The sequence below is a fragment of the Mus caroli genome, chromosome 1, assembly GCF_900094665.2.
Source record: "Mus caroli chromosome 1, CAROLI_EIJ_v1.1, whole genome shotgun sequence".
Classification (NCBI taxonomy): Eukaryota; Metazoa; Chordata; class Mammalia; order Rodentia; family Muridae; genus Mus; species Mus caroli.
The window spans coordinates 65,232,715-65,251,625 of NC_034570.1; the positions used below are offsets into that span (position 1 = coordinate 65,232,715).

At 42.2% G+C, this 18,911-nt stretch overlaps 1 protein-coding gene across 10 annotated transcripts in view; it reads right to left on the reverse strand.

Moving 5' to 3' along the window:
- Fn1 (fibronectin 1) overlaps positions 1-18,911 on the reverse strand; it is a 67,559-nt gene that overhangs the window by 43,329 nt on the left and 5,319 nt on the right. For all 10 annotated transcript variants that reach the window (XM_021150878.1, XM_021150136.1, XM_021149419.1 and 7 more), the window contains exons 6-15: positions 16,507-16,662; positions 14,107-14,298; positions 13,257-13,436; positions 12,440-12,616; positions 11,594-11,746; positions 9,801-9,929; positions 8,537-8,680; positions 3,410-3,531; positions 851-1,028; positions 485-661 (exon numbers count right to left, since the gene is read on the reverse strand). In XM_021150878.1, coding sequence (XP_021006537.1) covers positions 485-661; positions 851-1,028; positions 3,410-3,531; positions 8,537-8,680; positions 9,801-9,929; positions 11,594-11,746; positions 12,440-12,616; positions 13,257-13,436; positions 14,107-14,298; positions 16,507-16,662 — 1,608 coding nt within the window. The remainder of the gene's footprint in view (positions 1-484; positions 662-850; positions 1,029-3,409; positions 3,532-8,536; positions 8,681-9,800; positions 9,930-11,593; positions 11,747-12,439; positions 12,617-13,256; positions 13,437-14,106; positions 14,299-16,506; positions 16,663-18,911) is intronic.

Consider the following 18,911-nt stretch of genomic DNA (forward strand, 5'->3'; position numbering starts at 1 on the left):
TTTATGATCTGGGTTCTATTCACAAGTATGTTCAGTATCTTCCCATTATTACATTTGTTGGGGGCGGCGTACACATGTGGGGATGGAGGTCAGACTGGAGGTTGAACTTGGGTCATAAGGCTTAGGGGTGAGGGCCTTTACTCAACTGAGCCGCCTCACTGGCACCAGCGAACATTTTTAAAGACCCCTCATCACTGGGCTATTTTAAAAGTAAACAAGAAGGTAACTGCACCCCTAAAGGATAACATTGTCAGCCACAGGCCTCATTCTGGTCCCTTCCATGGCTATGAGAAATACACAGCACCAGAGACCACAAAGGGGCCCAGGGAATCCCAGCCTGGCCAGAGAGGATTCACCTCTCTCCTGGCTCTGATGAAAGGGACCGTCCTCCGTTTGAACTGTGGAGGCGTTCCAGAACCAAAATTCCTGCGAGCCAAGTAAGTATCTAGAAACGCAAGCCGAGGAAGCCAGACATTCTACTCACCAAGGTACTGTGGTTCATCTCCCTCCTCGCTCAGCTCATACTCCACCCGGAATCCTGACACGGTGTCGGAGGCTGAGACCCATGAGACCACAAAGCTGCTGGCTGTGATTTCAGTTACAGATTCAGAAGTGGCCACAACAGGAGAATAGGGCGCAGTCTCTCCGGTCACCGTGTTGCCTAGAGGAATGGGAGCGGGGGACGAGAGCCTTTGATTATCTGGAATACCCACGCTCTCTGTGTTCAGAGGATGTTAAAAGGGGAATGCAGGTGCCATCCGAGGAAAGAAGCAGCTAAGGACAGAATCTTCTCTGGGAAACCCACGTCTGAGCAGTGCCGGCACAGCCCCAACAGATGCTGGGTACGTACTGGTCACAGGGGTGCTGGCGCTGGTGGTGAAGTCAAAGCGAGTCACTTCTCTGTGCCCATACTGCTGGATGCTGATGAGCTGTCCCTCATAGATCACACCTGGGGTCAGGCCTTTGATGGTATAGGAGTTAAGGTGGCCAGGAATGGTAGCTTCCTTCCAGCGACCCCCAGAGGTTTTCTGAAAATGTAAAAGGAAAAACCATGGTGGTTAGTCAGCTTCAAAGAAGAATGGAGGATAGATAGGATTCTCGAGGCTCTGTTTTGGAAGAAAAATGGTGGAAAACCTGACAGGGAACAGGGCCTCTACAGTTTGTCGATGTTAATTAATTATTTGTCCAAGTGGTTTACCAGGTACTCAGGGCTGTTTTGCTTGTTTGTTTCTCCCCCTAATCTTCACCTTCCTGCCGGAAGTGAAGAGCCTCACTGCACTATACAGGTGGAGAAATGAGGTCTTCAAAGTTACACAGTTGAGGCCCTGAATACCTTCCCTATGGCCAAACCTTGAATCATTTAACACCAGCATCCTCAATTCAGCCTCTAGACTTTTCTGGTAAACAGAGACACGTTTCTCTTCTGAAGTGAGAAAAGGCCTCCCGCTCTATCTTTCAACTTGGTGGGATACATTTCAAGCTTCTTGCCTCGCAAGACACTGGAAAGTATAATAACATTGCCTGGACTCAGATCCTGGGGCCATCACAAACAAGGTTCAACGTGTCTGGTGGTGTGACTCATCCTTGGAAATGAACGACCCATCAAGAGTGGTTAGCCAACTCTGGGAAAGACTGCAGAAGAATATAGTTCGGTTTGTTTAATCTTTCCCCTCCAGTTTACATTTTTATATCCTGTCCAGCTTCATTAATATGTCATGGACCACAGAACTCATTGCAATAGATTGTGTGGAAAAGAAACACCCAGACTTCAAACAAGAAATCCTTTTAAGTGTAAATATTCTAAAGCGGTTTAAATATCAAATACATGGTTAATGCCCAGTGATTTTTTTTAATGTTATCTAATCAAGTTTATACATACTTCAAATGTTCTAATGCCCAGTTTTTTATTTTGGAGATAAATAAAAGTGATCCAAGCAAGTTCTCTTTCATCTTTAGTTTTAGCTCAAATATGCTGAAAGAAATTGAAGTTAGCCATTTTGTTAGCTTAAAAATTAGCAATTGGCTATCAGAAGAAAATATGAGAATATAAACTCTCAGATGGCCTACATTTAAAAAAAACAAAGCAACAGAAATTCTTTTTAAATTTTCAGAGCCATGTATGCAGCTCGGTTGACAGAGCACTTGCCTAAAGGTGGCCAAAGTCATGAGCTCAGTCCCTAGCATCACATGCCAAGGGGGAGCTGAACCACACACCTGTAATCAAGCCCTCAGCAGGGAGATCAACCTGAGCTATGTAAGAATATGAAGTCAGTCTTGGCCTAATGGGTCATCATCTCAAAATGAAACACAGCAAAACCGAAGCTAAAATCTTTGTTGAGAGTTTAATCGAATGTGAAGACGCCTCAACTCAATGTGTATCTCGTACCTACTTATAAATGCCTCCTTTGTAGTGGCTTTGCAAAACACTCCCCAGTTAAGTTCCAAGTCAGTAAAGATGGGATAAAGTGAAAAGATGAGGAGAGACAGAAGCTCCAGAAGCGGAAAAGGTGTCAGTCACTGATGGCTGACATCACCAGGTGTTATTAAGCTGGTGACTGACTGCTCAGGACTGGGACAACATGGGACGGCTGAAGGAAAAGAGTGAGCTCAGCAGAATGGAATTCCCCAAGAGTTTAAATTCGACCAAGTGAGTCAGACAGGTTGTTGTAGTCTAGGATTAATAATAGTTCAATTGAGTAGATTTGATTTTTAAAAGTGCATTTCTCCTTTCTGAAATAGTGGTTTTAAATTATGTCATAAACTTTGAAGACAGAAGAGGGCAAGTCTGAGAAGGGAAGAGACATCAAGGGTTAATAGACTAATATGAGAGACTCCTTGCTATGGTTTTGGCATCTGGATGGTTAGAAAATGCTACGGTTTGGGGGTCCCTTTAGAAACCAACTATAAACCCTTCCCCGCTCCTCCTTCTCTCAATACCTCATTCCCTTCTGTCTACATAACTCAAGAGGACTACAGAACAACTGAGTTGAGTCAAACGAATGATGTTCATTTAGCTGGTTTTAAACTCTGGAAATCACTTGAAAATGTGATTTTAATTTTAATGACATTGCAAATGGATACCAAAATTTCAAATTTTCTTTCCACATTGGATGAGAATTGTTGTTAGCATTATGGCTCCTAAGATTTTCCTAAGCCAAAGGCCTAATTTAATTTCTTCTACATATCAAAACAAACAAAAAAGAAAACAAACAAACAATCAAAAAACCCTAAATCTACATGTTGATTCGACTAACTACATATTGGCTAAACACTAAGAAAATAAATATCAGCACTATTCGACATGGCATCAGATCTGTCGATTCAAAAGCAGTAACAAACCCAGAGGGCAACACATCCTAGTCCCGTAAGGTCAGGGGTCAGAGTCCAAGGCTGCTGAGCTAATACTCACAGGTCTCCATCTGAGAATGTACTTGGTGATGTGTGAAGGCTCTGGGGCATTCCACTGGATGGGGTGGGAATTGGGCTGGCTGGGGGTCTCCGTGATAATTACTTGGACAGGTCCAGTTGTGCCTGAAAATGAAAACATGCCATCTCTTTAGCTTGTGTGTTCTTAAAGTTTTACTAAACATGGATGTCCATCCTTAAAGGCTTTTCGCTTCTCAGGAAATATGGGCAAAATAAAAATGATTGAGTCTAGTTAAACCTTCTACATTGTGACATTAGCTGAAGAAAAAACACAGTCTGATTTGACCTGGTAATCATTGCTTTTCCCATAAGAAATGCAATTAGAATTCTTTTTCTAATAAATACGACAGAAACCACTCCAGTGTCTCATAGCTTGCCTTCTTCTCTGGCAATGTAAGACGTGGGACAACTGTGAAATTTCCTTAACACGAAGAATGTAGCTCAGAATACAGACCTCATGTGCTAATTACAGGAAGGCTCTTGTAAGACAAATTCCCAATCATGGAGGCTTTCGGGACAGAGGACTCTGTTCAGAAGCAACGCTCCCAAGGCCTTATGTCATGACATAAAACAAACATTTCTAAATGGGGCTGAATCCGGACAAACAGACAAAGGTAATAATTAAAGCCCAAGGTTTATTTCCCCATCAGTCTAAGCCTTCTCTCCTTTAGTGTTTTTTTGTTTGTTTGTTTGTTCATTTTACTTTTACTTACGTATACTCTTAAAGCCACTGTGGGTCGAATTGTTCAAAAAAAAAATCTTTTTAAGCAATCACCAAATGAAATGACATTTCAAAGCATATATTTAAAATTCAGTATTTTCAGATCTTGATATGACTGTTATTAACAAAGTTTAAGATAGATTCAGTTTTTTTCCTTGGGGAAAAAAAAAGCAAAATAAGAGAAGGGAATCAAGTTTTTAATATAGTAGATTCCATTTAGGATAATAATGAAAATTTATCGAAAAACCTGTTTACAGAATGGAAATTTATCTTCTCTCTAATTCTTTGTCAGTCAAAATTCATTTGTACAAAGTCCTTATAAAAACCTAAGACACAAAGTTCTCACTGATGCTCTGTGAGACAGAACAAAATTCTGAATGCTGATAAAGGAGGACTCTACACTACCTGCGATTTTCTGAATGCTCTTGGAAAAAATATATTGACTTTCAGATTTAATTATGGTCTTACGCTACTAAAGTCTTTGAAAACAAAATCTTCTTTAGCAGAATAAATATGTAACTTACATATTTATGTGACCTCAAAAGATTTTGAACTCAACTTCTACACTGGGAATAATTCAGCTTGTTGAAGACTAACACCTATTCATTGAGTCTTGATTTCACTTAATGCTACAAGCTGAAATGTCAAATTCTCATCTTTGCATCCTAAGGGGCATAGGACCCACACACCACACAGGTTGGTTGTCCCATTAATTAACTCAAGTCCATTGCACAGCCCTCTGGAATAGCTCCTTCCATAGATGAAGAGTCTCACAAATACAAATACATTAAAAACATTCCTTTCAAACACTATTTAAAGAGGTTTCATATGAATCAGTAAAAACAGACCTTATGTTACTAGTGACAATCTGCATAAGGCTGTTAAGTATTGCTGTTTTAGAAAAATCCTAGTATAATCTCTCAGATAGACATGTCACACGCATCTTATTTACTGAATTTGAGGCTGGAAAACTTGTGATGACTAAATCTCCTTGATAAATCTATTAAGAGAATACAAATGACATTTACTGTCTGTCCAGTCATCAGACCCTGTGTTCACAAGGGTGACAGAAGACGTGGGAAAGGGAGGGAGGGAAAGATGGCCGCAATGGTTAACCCAAGTGAATCAGAACTTCACTTCCTTTCTCAGCCTTTCAGCGCAGGTCTGAAATTCCATTGTTTTTAATTTAATTTTTAAAATGCCTACATATGAGAGAGTACGGGTGCCGGCAGGAGACAGAGGCATGGGTCCCCTGAGCTGAAGGTTCAGCAATTGTGCTGTCTAATGGGAGGGATGGGAATTAAACTGCTTAGGGTCTACAACCTCTGAGCTCTCAGCTCTCCAGGCCCCTAAGATGATGACAGGGTCCACCTTCAAGTGACTGCCCTAACTGGCAAAGGGGATTTAGAGCATTTCTGTGCAGGAATGGAAAAAAAGAAAGAAAGGAAGGAAGGGAGGGAGGGAGGGAGGGAGGGAGGGAGGGAGGGAGGAAGGAAGGAAGGAAGGAAGGAAGGAAGGAAGGAAGGAAGGAAGGAAGGAAGGAAGAAAGAAAGAAAAAAGAAAAACCCCTCATCTGTTTTCTAGGTCAATTAAATTCCAGCTCTCCACTATACTCTACACTACAACACATGATTTAAAGATGGGAAAGTTAAAAGGCTAGCTATCATTTATACTATTTAAATTGAAGTGTTTTTATAACCCCTTTGATGCTGGCTAGTTGGTGTGATCCCCACCACCCACCTCCCTGGACCCTTTACACTTCTAGTAGCAATGCCCACTGTGAGATCTTCTCTTGTAGGATGCCACATTATACACTTTCAAAATCAGTTGACAATAAGGTCAGAACGAGTGATTTCCGATAATAGTGACCCTGGAGAAGTTAAACATTCATGATTTTTTTTTTTTGACCTGAACAGTTCTTTCTCTACCTAATTTGCTGAGAGCTGTGCTTTCCTGGTTGCTTATTGACAAACCAAATTCCTGTTACCTTTTGTTAGTTTGAACATCTCTACCAACTCAGTAAGAAGAACAAACAGGGCAAGGCTCAGACACGGTCTTTTAGCCATTGGAGCCTCAAAGGCTAGGTATGAGCCCTTGAGCAAAGCCTCCATTGAGATAAACACCGAGCCCGCTATCTGGGGTCAAGCACTCATCCGATTGCCCTGAAATCTCTTCTGTGTTCAATGGGTTTTTGACATTGCCCTTTTTAGAAACAGGGAACAAAGTCAACAGGTAAAACTCCCACTATCTGACTCTTCCTGTCCATCAGCAGATCTACCCTCAATGCTTGCAGCAAGACTATGTGGATAGGCTTATTTTTAAAAGAAAAAGAAAAGGTCTTAAAAGAAAATAAATTTCAAAAATTGCCCTGCAAAAACTGACTGTGAACACAAAAATAAACTTCTATTCTTGGCTTGTATCATTGGAAAATCCAATCCTCCTAAATATGTGTTTTCTGAATTTATGGCTTATTTGTAATCAGATTTTTTAACTGTATTAAGTTGACCAGGTGTAATGTGCACACCTGTGACCCCAGCTTTTTGGAAACAAGAGACAGGTCAGAAGTTCAAGGTCATCATTGGCTACATAGTAAGTTTGAGGCCATCCAGGGCTAGATGAGACTCAAAAAGCAAAACGAAGCAACTGGATTAAGTTTTTAAAAATGTTAAGTAACTCACTCTTGGTTTTTTTTTTTGTTTTTTTTTTAGTTTTTTGGGGTTTTTTTGGTTTTTTTGGGTTTTTTTGGTGGGGGGTGTTCAAGACAGGGTTCCTTTGTATAGCTTGAACTCAGAAATCCGCCTGCTTCTGCCTCCCAAGTGCTGGAATTAAAGGCATGCGCCACCACGCCCGGCAAGTAACTCACTCTTAAACCAAAGTCCAGCAAGAAATGCAGGCTGCTCTGAGATACATACTTGCAGAAGCAATCACCTATCCTACCCTGACAATGTCTAAGGGCTGAGTGGAAGAGGATGTCCCCAGCACATAAAAACAATGAGCGTATTCTGGATATGGGAGGCATGCAACTCTAATCCCAGTACTCGGGAGGCAGAGGCAGGTGGATTTCTGAGTTCGAGGCCAGCCTGGTCTACAAAGTGAGTGCCAGGACAGCCAGGGCTACACAGAGAAACCCTGTCTCGAAAAAAAAGAAAAAAAAAAAAGAAAAACAAACAAAACATGATTGCATGAGTGGTGGACGGGTGCTCTGGGTCTCTGACTGTTAGTGAAGGACTGGAAGCAATTTTAAAGGTGGTTAGCAAGTCTCCCTTTGTACACAGGAGAAGTTAACTAGTGTCTTTCTCATAGCACAGTCAGAGCGAGGACTCACACTGCCTTGGGCTCTCATCGTTCACTATGGGACACATTAGTTTAATCTTAGTATTTAATCTTAACACTTATGGAGTTAATTTATTATTATAATATTTTGTATTCTTGTGGATTATCTCCCCCCACCCCAAATCTTTTTGTTTCTGAAAACTGGTGGTGTTTCATGTCTAAAATTTGGGCCAGCAAGATGGCTCAGGGTAAGGTGCTCGCCTCCCACAAGCCTGTAGACCTGAGTCTGATCCCCACATAAAGAATCGTGTGTGAAGAAAGAACTTCAAAGTCCACTCTGACCTTCATGTATGTGCTGTGACCCAGTGCCCTCTCCACACACATACAGATAAATAAATAAATCATTAACGGAAATCTAGGAGTCTGCTAAAATGGCACTCATAATTCAACATGTGAATTTTAAACGTTTTCCCCAAAATGAATTAATGCCTACAGCTAGGCATGATGTCTCTATGGGAGAACAAACAACAACCAAACAAAACAATGAGAACCTAGCAATAAATATCAACAACAAAGCCACAATAAATATTTTAAGGTATTCGAACGGTGTGGGTGGAGTTGACCAAGTTTCTTGGCTCCAGATTTTGTTCCACATTACATACATCTCACTAAACAAATGAAATCTGACACAAAGAAGGGCTTAAGATGGCAGAAGATACATGCACAAACACAGACACACACAGGCACGCACACTCACACATGTACACACATGCACACACATGCATGTGCACATACATACACACATTCACACATGTGTTTGCACAAGCACAGATACACACACACACTCACTCAACTGAGATAAAATGAATTGAAATGTTTTCACCTAATGGAGTCCTCAACTGTGTAAAATACAAAATTGTAGCATGCACTTTTTCATAGTCTTTGGTGATTTTTTTCCCTGATGAAGGGTGAAATAAAACAATTTAAGATGAAAATGTAATTAAGTATTGGACAGTAATATGAAAAGGGATGGGACAGAGCAAGGCCACTATTGGGATTCCAAATAGTAGCATAGACTGGCATCCATGGGTCTGCTTCTGTCTCAGAGCTACTTACCTGGGTAGGTCTGCAGAGGTTGACAGTGCCACTCCCCGATGCCACGGCCGTAGCAGTAACACTGGTATCGGACACCATGCACAAACTTCTCCCAGGAGTCACCAATCTGGTAAAAAGTCCGGGTCTCTGAATCTTGGCACTGGTCTAGAACATACACAAAGAAAAGATTAAAACAGCCTCAAACACATCACTGTAGTGTGATGAAGTGTATTCTTAAAGTATGAATATAAAAATTCCAGTTCTTACAAATATAGTTAAAGTAAGTTGTAAGTGTATGTGTTTGTGGGTGTGATATGTGCATGTGTGTGAGATACGTGCATATGTTGTGCGAAACCATTTCCCCAGTCCTAAAGTAATATTTTATTCAAGTCATTTACCTTATGGGAAAATTAGTCGTTAAAACTAAAATGTACCTTTTGGGAAGGATATTTGGTGTCCTACAGGGGAAACATTGCTAAATTTAAAAAAATATAAAAATTAAAATTTCAGCATATAGCCAAAATCTGAAAATTAATTTTAGAAAACTAGATGCCAATTAAAAGTTTTAAAACTTGCCATCTGTAAAATAAGAAAAGAACTTTGCAATGATTTCATTTTGTATACTTCTTCGGAATTCAGTAGGTAGCTTTACATTAATGAGCTAAATTTGAAGCATGAACAGCTTTCTAAGCAAGCCTCCCGGGATCTCTCGGTTTTACAAGCGCAGGCCGAACAAACTGCTGGGATCAATTTGCTGTCTCAGTAAGCAGTCTGCCTCCTTCAGTAAAGGAGTATGAACTGATTATCTTAAACTTTGGATTTGGGGAATAGGCTCCTTTTAATGTTGATCGCTCAGTGATGGCCCAGCCCTATCTATTTATCTACTTATTGTACAGAGAGGCAAAAGCTGAAGTGTTTTGGCGGGAGGCAGGCATCTACTGGCTGAGTCCTATACCCATGTTTCTTTTCTGCAGTCAGTAACAGAAACTTCCTTTGTCATGACTCAGAACCAAAAAAGCTAACCCCACTCACTGCAGTAAAGTCACCCTTGTTACTAAACTGAGCGACAACAAAAAAACATGAGTGACAGTGTCAGGTTGTATACTGCCCCACGAGGAGAACTCATTTGCAAGGCTCTCTGCAGACTGATGGATGAGGCAGGTTTGGAGAGAAGGAAGTCTGGCAATACCAAATAGCTTTCCTTATCTGCAAGTGGCCAACCAACCAACCAACCAACCAGCCAACATCCTCAGTGAAAACCAACCAAGCAGAGGCAGCCACTTACCAATGGGGTCACACTTCCATCTGCCCCGGCCCTGACCAAAGCAGGTACAGTTCAGCATATGTCCCTCCTCGTGACGCTTGTGGAACGTGTCGTTCACATTGTAAGTAATGTCATCGACAATGCACTGATCTGTCGAGGGAACAGTTGGGTGAGTGATAAGCTTTGACTAATGAAATCAAAAGAAACTGTATTTTTCAAGGCATTCAGTTCTACTGCTGGATTTAACACCTGCTAAAATACATTTTCTACTGGCACAGAATAATCTTTTTTTTCAAAGCTTAATAATATTAATTTTTACTCCCCTCTTATTCTGACTAATAGACTTATAATTGTCAGGGATTACAGTCCATTAAACTAAAAGCCATGGTAAAATATAGTTTCCTGTGAAGAAACTAATTTCTCAACAAAGGCATGCCTTAGTTCCTCTAACATCCTCATTTAGTTGATGATTTTAGTTAAATTTTTGGTTGTTACCCTAAGACGAACAGAGAAATTTACATAGCATACACCATCATGTGGTAGTCTCATTTCTGGAATGAAGAGCAGTGTGAGCTGGTTGGGTTTTACCAACTTGACATAATCTACACAGATCTGAGATGAGAGAATCTCAATTGCAAAAACTGTCTGCATAAGACTGGCCTGCAGGCCAGTCTGGGAGGAACTGATTTGATGAGTGATTAACTGGAGGAGGACCCATTCCATGGCGGGCAGGTAGTGCTACCCCTGGGCAGGTAGTTCTGAGCTATATAACAACGGAGGTTGAACAAGTCACGGGAGAGCAAGCCAGTAAGCTGGGCTCCTCGGTCTGTGTGGCCTCTGCTGCTTCAGTTCCTACCTCCAGATGCCTGCCTTGACTTCCTGCCCTGACTTTCCCCAGTGATGGACTGTGGCCTGAAAGGTGTAAGCTAAAATTAACCTTTTCCTCCCCAAGATGGTTTGGTTTGGTTTTGCTCATGGTGTTCCACAGCAATGGAAGCCTAAGACAGAAGATAATTGGATCTGGGAAATACAATGCCATCTGTGATGTTCAGAAAGTTTTAGAATGTACGTCAATGCTGTTCCTCACTCATTGAGAAATCCCGAAAAAAGTCACATTCAATCTTTGGGACCCCATTTTCTCATCTGTCAAACTAAGGGTTGTTTTGCATGTCTTATTAATTTTCCTCCTGCTCTGGAATGTTCTAAATAACAAAGAGGACTCCCAGATATCTCTATCCATTGGACACCATTAAAGGAATCAATGCAGGGCGCACTGTCTATGGACTGGCTATGGGAACTGTTTACCCACTGAGTTCCACCTAAATGTTACTTACTTTTCCAATCAAAGAAAACTGAAATTGCTTTAATACACTAGCAGCTCCTCCTATCACACATCTGAGTCCAAAGGGGAAAAAAAGCTTATTTGAACAAAAGAAATTAGTCTGAGGATGTGATGTATTCATCTCCTTAAATTTGACAAATAGAAAACATTCCTCCCCCCACCCTTGGAGAAATGATACTATCTTCTCTAGACATAAACACGGGCAGAACCTTGAGCTAAAAGGATTTCAAATATTGATCTCTCTTTGGGAAAGCCATCCTTTTGGCTCAACCTAAATGCTTACATCCTGAGAATATTTCCAGAGCCCTAGAACTATTCAACTCGCTCACCAGCTTTTCTCAGCGGGCTCCTGGAACCAAGAGACCTCTTCAGCACAGCGGGTGAGTAGATAGCTACGCACTGCATGCTTCCCTCTCTGCTTTTGCAACTACAGGCTTTCACACAAACTCTCTTCATCAACACACCAGCATACCTCGGAGCTGGGAGTAGGGGATGCAGGCCCATTCTCCACGACCGTTCCCTACACACGTGCACCTCATCATGTGGCCCAGGTCATGCTGCTTATCCCACTGGTCCCCAATGCGATACATGACCCCTTCATTGGTTGTGCAGATCTCCTCATGGGCTGGTTGGAAATGGAGGAGAAACACTTGGTAAACGGTCATGGAATACAAATGGATAGGCATGTGAAGATAGCAGTCTTGTTTGATAATCCTGACAATTCTCTCTCCTTTGGGAAGAAGACTTGCATGCATGTAGCTGGATGAAGGTGGAGTTTTGAACTCTCCAGGAAAGAACCGGTCCAGAGGAAATTGGAGAGAAATACCAGAAGGGCTGACTAGGAAAATCTCATATACTCATTGATTCTCATTGTCTAGAGGACTAGATTTAACTATAGCCTTGTGACTTCACCTAGTTCACTCAAGTTCAAAGGAAAACTATGAGCATAAAATCCCAGGTAAAAGCAACTGTCCCTCTTAAACCCAATGTCATCTTCTGTTGAAATGAGAAAAACAAAGTGTAGTTTCCTTGCATCTGAGCATATGACTCTCCATGACCCTAGGCTCTTGGTTCTACAACTGGAAAAGATGTCTTCTACCGGACTCTCAAAACTTAAAAACAATAAGCAATCCCTGATTCCTCTTTCTGTATCCAGGTAAACTGAGGACAGCTCTGTATTTGCCAGAATACATTGCCATTGACAGTTTTCTCAATTTGCAAATGTAAGATATAATAGGTAGATGTGCATTGTACTCCCCCAGATCATCAACAGGCTGCTAGCGAGTCCACACCCATAACTCACAGGGCTTCCTCTTACCAGCCATTGGGCAGAATCCAAACTTTTGATCGGCATCGTAGTTCTGGGTTGTGCCACACCATTTCATGTTGTCCCTGCGACCCTCAGAAGTACAGTCGGTGTAATTCCGGTTGTTGTACAGGAAGGGGAAGTGGCACAGAGCACCATTGGAATTTCCGCCTCGAGTCTGAACCAAAACTGCCCAAGACAACACACAAACACAAAGATTACAGCTGAGCTGTGTTGTGTACGACAAGGAGAGACTACCGCAGGCTTAGACAGAGCCAGGTTCCGGCTGCTAAGTCCCAAAGGGCCTATCCACAAATAAAAAGATATCTGATAATACAGCCCTAAGCTTCTTAGTGGATTTTCATCTTCACTTTCAAAATAGATTTAAAACTCATGTTTTCTCATTTCCCCAGCCAAGGGGGGAAAAAAAGATTAAGTGATAGCTTTGTGTAAAATTCGACTCTACACAGAAGATAAGTACCAGCACCCTTGACATTTATCCTGTGTGTTCATCGGCTCTGTGGGATCATCCACTGATTTCAATACTTGAGTGTCTTTAATCACATCATAATCCCCATGTGTCGAAATAATCAAACCATAGGGCTTTTCCCTCAGTGACATTTCCCCAGGGGCGCTAAGGGACATGGAAACTGCCTGCCTCTGCTGAGGGATTAGCTGTGCCTCTTGGGTCCAAATAGATCAAAGCTGTAGTTCCCGTGCAGCCTCCGAATGACTGACTGACTGACTGACTGACTGCTGGCACACAGAAGGGTGTGCACGGCAAGGACAGACAGACGACTGCCCTCTCTGGTCCTCCCAGGACACTCACCCGCATGGTCTGTGCAGAAGGAATACTTCTGGTCTTGTTCGTAATTAGAAGTTGTGCTACACCACAGATGTCCGTCTTGCCGCCCTTCGGTGGTGCAGGAATAGAAGGTCCTACCGTTGTAGGTGAACGGGAGGACACAGGGCTCCCCATTTGAATTGCCACCATAAGTCTGGGTCACGGCTACAAGCATAACAAAAAGTCTCAGTCAGTACAGTTGTTTCCCACCCTCACCCCTGGCCCCAGTGGTGACAAATTTCTAATTTAAATGGAAACCGTGCTACTATAGGGCCTCCTGTTAATGTCTCTGGGAGACACTTCTGCTACCGTGACTCAGCTTGTAAAGCTTTATTAATACAAGTTATTATGATTCGAAGATGGCACAGAGATACATGCTTGCTTACATTCTCAGAAGAAGAAACAGTATATATGGCTGCTCTAGAAAAACAATTATAAAAGAGAGCATGTTTGACCCAGAAGAGGCTGTGTGCTGCTGAAAGACATCTATAATTCCAAATTGAACTCAGAGTACAGATTATTGGCTAGTTGAGAAAAAAGTAATAATAAAATAAAAATAAAAATAAATTTAAAAAAACAAACAAGAAAAAAAAATGGTGTTCTTGCAGCATCCCTTTCGGCAAATACAGATACTACTAAGCAGTTTGATCCTCATGATAGGAAGAAAATATACAAGTTATAAAACTAGAGAAGAAAATGTCAACTACTGTTATTTTTATCACAGCATTATAAACTTTTCTGGGTTTATGGTTTTACATTTTTTTTTTACGAACAGCTAAGATACTGCAGACACTGAATGTAGGTCCTCTGGTATCCCTGCTCAGATGGTGCCTACCTGTCTCCTGGCAGCTGACTCCATTGCCCAGGCACGTGCACAGCATTTGCTTGTTTCCTTGCGACTTCAGCCACTGCATTCCCACAGAATACACCACACCACTGTCGGTGACACAGTGGCCGTAGGGAGCGGGCTGGGGGTGAGTCTGCGGTTGGTAAATAGCTGTTCGGACATCAGTGAAGGAGCCAGATCCTAAGGGCAGGAGAATGAAAAAGTTATAAAACTGGAAGCGAGAAGTCAATGAGTCCAGAGTCTTCTCGGCTTGACCCGGAACTTCCACATTCAGACCAAGAAGTTGTTCACAAGACTCCTCAGATAATCTCATAGGAGCCACACCTGAACAGCACATCTAAGTGACAAACATTATCCTGCCGCACAACACAACAGGTTATCTTCCACAAACCTTCAGTCATGCTAGGAAACCCATCTGTTTCCCCTCCTGCCTGGCTGCTAGCCTTCCCTGCCCTGTTCTAAGCTTCAGTCACTGAGCTTAGAACATCAGTCATCATTCCTGGGTACCATGCTCCTGCCTTCTCCCTATGGCTCCCCACTGACCTGAAATGGTCTGCCTTGCCTGTCTTCCCTCATAGCTTTCATATGCTCTGTGTGTGGCCTTTCCTCTTCCTGAGAGACCCCTGAAGACCCACAGGAGATATCCTGCCCTCTCTAAAACTTGGCTCTCAGGAGGACACCCTGGAGAGCTACGGATTTCCTAAGTTAGCCCTCTTCCTGGGTGTCAGTGCTCAGCAAAATTCCTTAGGATGTCTGTTTGTTTTCCTAGAACCAACCAATCCTCACAGGTTTCCTCTGATAGTTAACACAACAGATTGTGCTAGCTTCTCTTTTAGAAATCTGGCTTTTGAAGGTCAGAGTCCGTAGCAGCAGCAGAGCTGGCAGCAGAAGAGCTTCTAGAGTGAATCTAGCCTCTCCCCCAGCGCTGGCGAGCATAAATACCCAAAGAGAACTCAGACAAAGGACGCCAATGGTGTCAAAGCCCACCATACAGAAGGACTGCAAGGCCCTCCTAGAAGAGGTTGTTTCATTTAATGGTGTTTCTCAAACCTTTTAATAGTGAAACACCTCAGTATATTAGTGATGCCATAAAAATAGTTAACATGTATTGTTTAATCCCAGTTAGCTCAGTAATCCTTAACGTAGTTCAGTAGACTGACATTCGTAACTGTTTTTCCTCTGCCTTATGGCCAATAGCTGCTTTTATCGATGATAATTGGATAATGTAGAGATCATCAAATGTAACCTTGTTTGCTTTCACAAGGACTACTTAGGTCAAGATAAACTCATCAAAAGGGGAAAAAATCTAATTACTATTGCCTGAATGACTGACTGCTAAGAGGCTAAGTAGCAAGGCTGGAATATCACACAGTAAAAGCTAGATGGAAACCCAGAGTGCAATAGCGGGAAGGTACCACCCACAAGAGCTGCGCTTCCTTCTTCAGATGTGTGTGTGCATGAGAGACAGCATCTTACATTGAGCAGGTTTGACTAGGTCTCACTACGTAGCCAAGGCTGACTCTGAACTTCTGATCCTCCATTCCTCTACTTCCTGATCTCTGGAATCACAGGCACAACACACCCTCCTTTTATTTAGTGATGGGGAACCAAAACCAGGGCTTTGCGTATGGTTGGCAAGTACTCCGACCCCTTCCTCAGACTCCGACAAAGCATCCAAGATACATACAAATTCCTTTATTTGTTTTAGTTATTCTTTTAAATTTATATAATAATTATTGGGGTGTTTTGGGAGGGTGCTGGGAATTGAACCCAGGGCTTGAGGATTCCAAGTGCATACCACACACTGACTCACTATTGCTTGTCCATGTGAGGGAGGGTGTGTGCACATTATCTATGTGCGCATGTGTGTGGAGAGCTGGTGCATGCAGAAGGCAGGGATTACGCCCAGAGCCATGTATCTTGTTTTCTAAGACACCATCTCTCACAAACCTAGAACACGACTTCCCCCAACTCCCCCAAGAAAAGTGGGCTGGCCAGACACACCATTTTACTAACCTGGAACCACCCCCACACTTCCAAAGTAGGTAAGCTGGCTGGGTCTGTAATCCCAGGTATCCTCCTGCCTCCACCTTCTTGGTGCTGGGATAACACCATCACACTTGGATATTTCCTTTGGTTCTAGGCTGAACTCTGAGCCTCATGCTCATAAGCCAAAGCCTGTACTAATAGAGCCGTGACCAGAGTACACTATGCTTTCAACCCAGTCCTCTGTGCTATAGACATGTCTCAACTTCATTCCACTCAGTTTTGTTCACTCACAATATAGAATGAATATTTCTAAACAGTTATGTGAACGATTCCAGCTTCTTAGCTGAAACTCTATAAATCACCCTGGTATGGAGCTGTCCCCCAGTCCCAGCGTCTCACCGGCTGAAGCACTTTGTAGAGCATGTCGCTCACACTTCCACTCCCCTCTGCCATTGCCTGTGCAGACGCACTGAAGCAGGTTTCCTCGGTTGTCCTTCTTGCTCCACGTGTCTCCAATTCTATAGGATGTCCGGGTGTCCTGATCGTTGCATCTGTCTGTTTCAGGAGAGAAGCATTGAATATATTTGTTATCTAGTAACCGACACGCAGCCATCCACACTAAGACAGGAATGTTGCAGTTGAATGCTTCTGAGTGGCTCTTGTTGGTGTTAGTACATCCTACCCAGTGCTGGTGATGCAGATATTAAAATTCAGATACCCGGTTTGTTACAGTACAGCCCTACCTCTCCATTTGCCAAAGAAAAAAAAAGAAAAAATATTGTTCAGTGTCTTTTATTGATTAAAAAAAAAATTAAGATTTTCTACATTGGTTCTTTGACTCAATTCATTATCTGGCAATCTACTTTTTACTCCTCAGTGTCTTCCAGACCTTTTCCTGGTAATTACAGCCTATGGCCCTCCTTTCAATAAACAATAAGGAGGCAGGTCTCTTCCAACTGCCCCAGGGAAGCTATAAAAGTTAACCGCACCAATCTCTCCACTTGTTATGTAAAAGTATTCCTGTGGAAAAACAACTTCTCTGGCTAGAAGGTTCTCTTTTCTTGCCCCACCCAAAACCACCTGTTTTACAATTACAAAGTCACCCACAAGGTAACCCCAGCACCTGGGAGGTAGGAGCTGGAGGGTTCAGAGCCCAAGGTCTCTCTCAGCAGCACAGTAAGTGCTAGGCCAGCCTGGGCTTATGAGAATCCTCCCTGTATAATAGTAATTGTAACAATAACAGTAACAATAAACAATAGCAACAACAAAATGGCTTATCCCACAGTTAAAAGGTCTCATCTGGAGTTAAGGATGCTGTCTCTTATTATCCTTGTAAAAAGCTGGCCTCAGGCATCCTTCTTCTCTCCCCCTTCTAGATTGTCTTGAAGTCTTAATTGTTGCTTCTGCCTTCAAAGTCCCATCTGTAGAATTTCAAACTAACAACAGCCTTGGAATTTGCTGAAGCATGAATTTTAAAACGCATGCAAAAAAAAAAAGTCAAATCTAGATATCTTGAATGTGTTTTGTTTATCCAGCTTAAACTAGTAATTAAAAATACCACCCAAGTTCAAATTCTTTGCTACATAAAAATAAGTCATGGAAAAAGATCAAATGCTTCCCCCAAACTTATAGGCTCCTTAGATCTTTTGATTTAAAACTGTGATGAGCTTTAGTCTTCCAAGTCGTTTGTGGCAGTATTTTTGTTGAAGACAAATTAGACATCTAATTCTGAGCCACTGAGCTGGCTTAGTGATCAAGACCCTTGCCACCAAACCTGACAACCTGAGGTCACTGCACCCTGCGTGATCCAAACTGTCCTTTGCCCTCCACATGCACACTGTGGCGTGTGTGCCTCCCACCTCCACACACAAAATAAACAAATGTAGAAAGAAATCTAATTCAGACTCTTACCTATCGCTTAAAACCCTCTGACAGCGTGCAAAGTTTCTCAAACAAATAGCATGTGATCAACAACATTTTATAAGTACTTACTTGGTATGTGGCGATATGGGGAGGGAAATACGAACTGGGCAACAGCCCTCAGAGAACACTTAGGAAGGCTCATGTATTAATCACTTACAAAGCTCAGCATTAGGAGTTTCAAGAGATACTAATTCAAAGATACTGAAAACAGGTTCAGTTTTGACAACACTGTTAGCTGGGGTCTTGGACCTCTGTTCTTGTGTGTCTATGCATTTGCCTGAATCAATGGTTGATTTTTTTTTTCCTGACACTGCAAATGCAGCAATATTTAAGTCACAAAGTTAGTCCCTTACTGCCCACACTGTAGCGTAAGAGCAAGGATGGGTTATAATTTAACAGCCTCTCTGCCCAATCGATGAACAAACAACACACAGAAATTCATTCCACTTTCCTATTAGAAGGATAATACTGGGCACGGACTCATTTCCACTAGGTTCTTGTTTAGAGTCAGTAAACCTTATTTAAACTTCAAACATAGAAGGAAATCCGAACATGGGGTAGAGCCTTTTATGGGGAGTCAATAGCTCCCCCAGGTCAAAGGATTCATTTACATGCTACTTTAGGGATTTAATTGTCCCCAGTACCAGAAAGATATCTCTGAGATAATCCCCAGATCAAGGAAGACCCATCCAGCAGGTGAATAACCACTAAGGCTCCTTTCGTTTTTTACTAGCTGACTGCCTAAGGAAGTGTTGAAGTAAGAACTGCCTTTTCTAGTTATTGAGTGTCCTCTGAAGAAGCAGAAGGGGATGGTTACACAGTTTTTCTGGACATCTTATGACACCACAGAGTCGCCAAAGCATTCCCCAGCATCACAACTC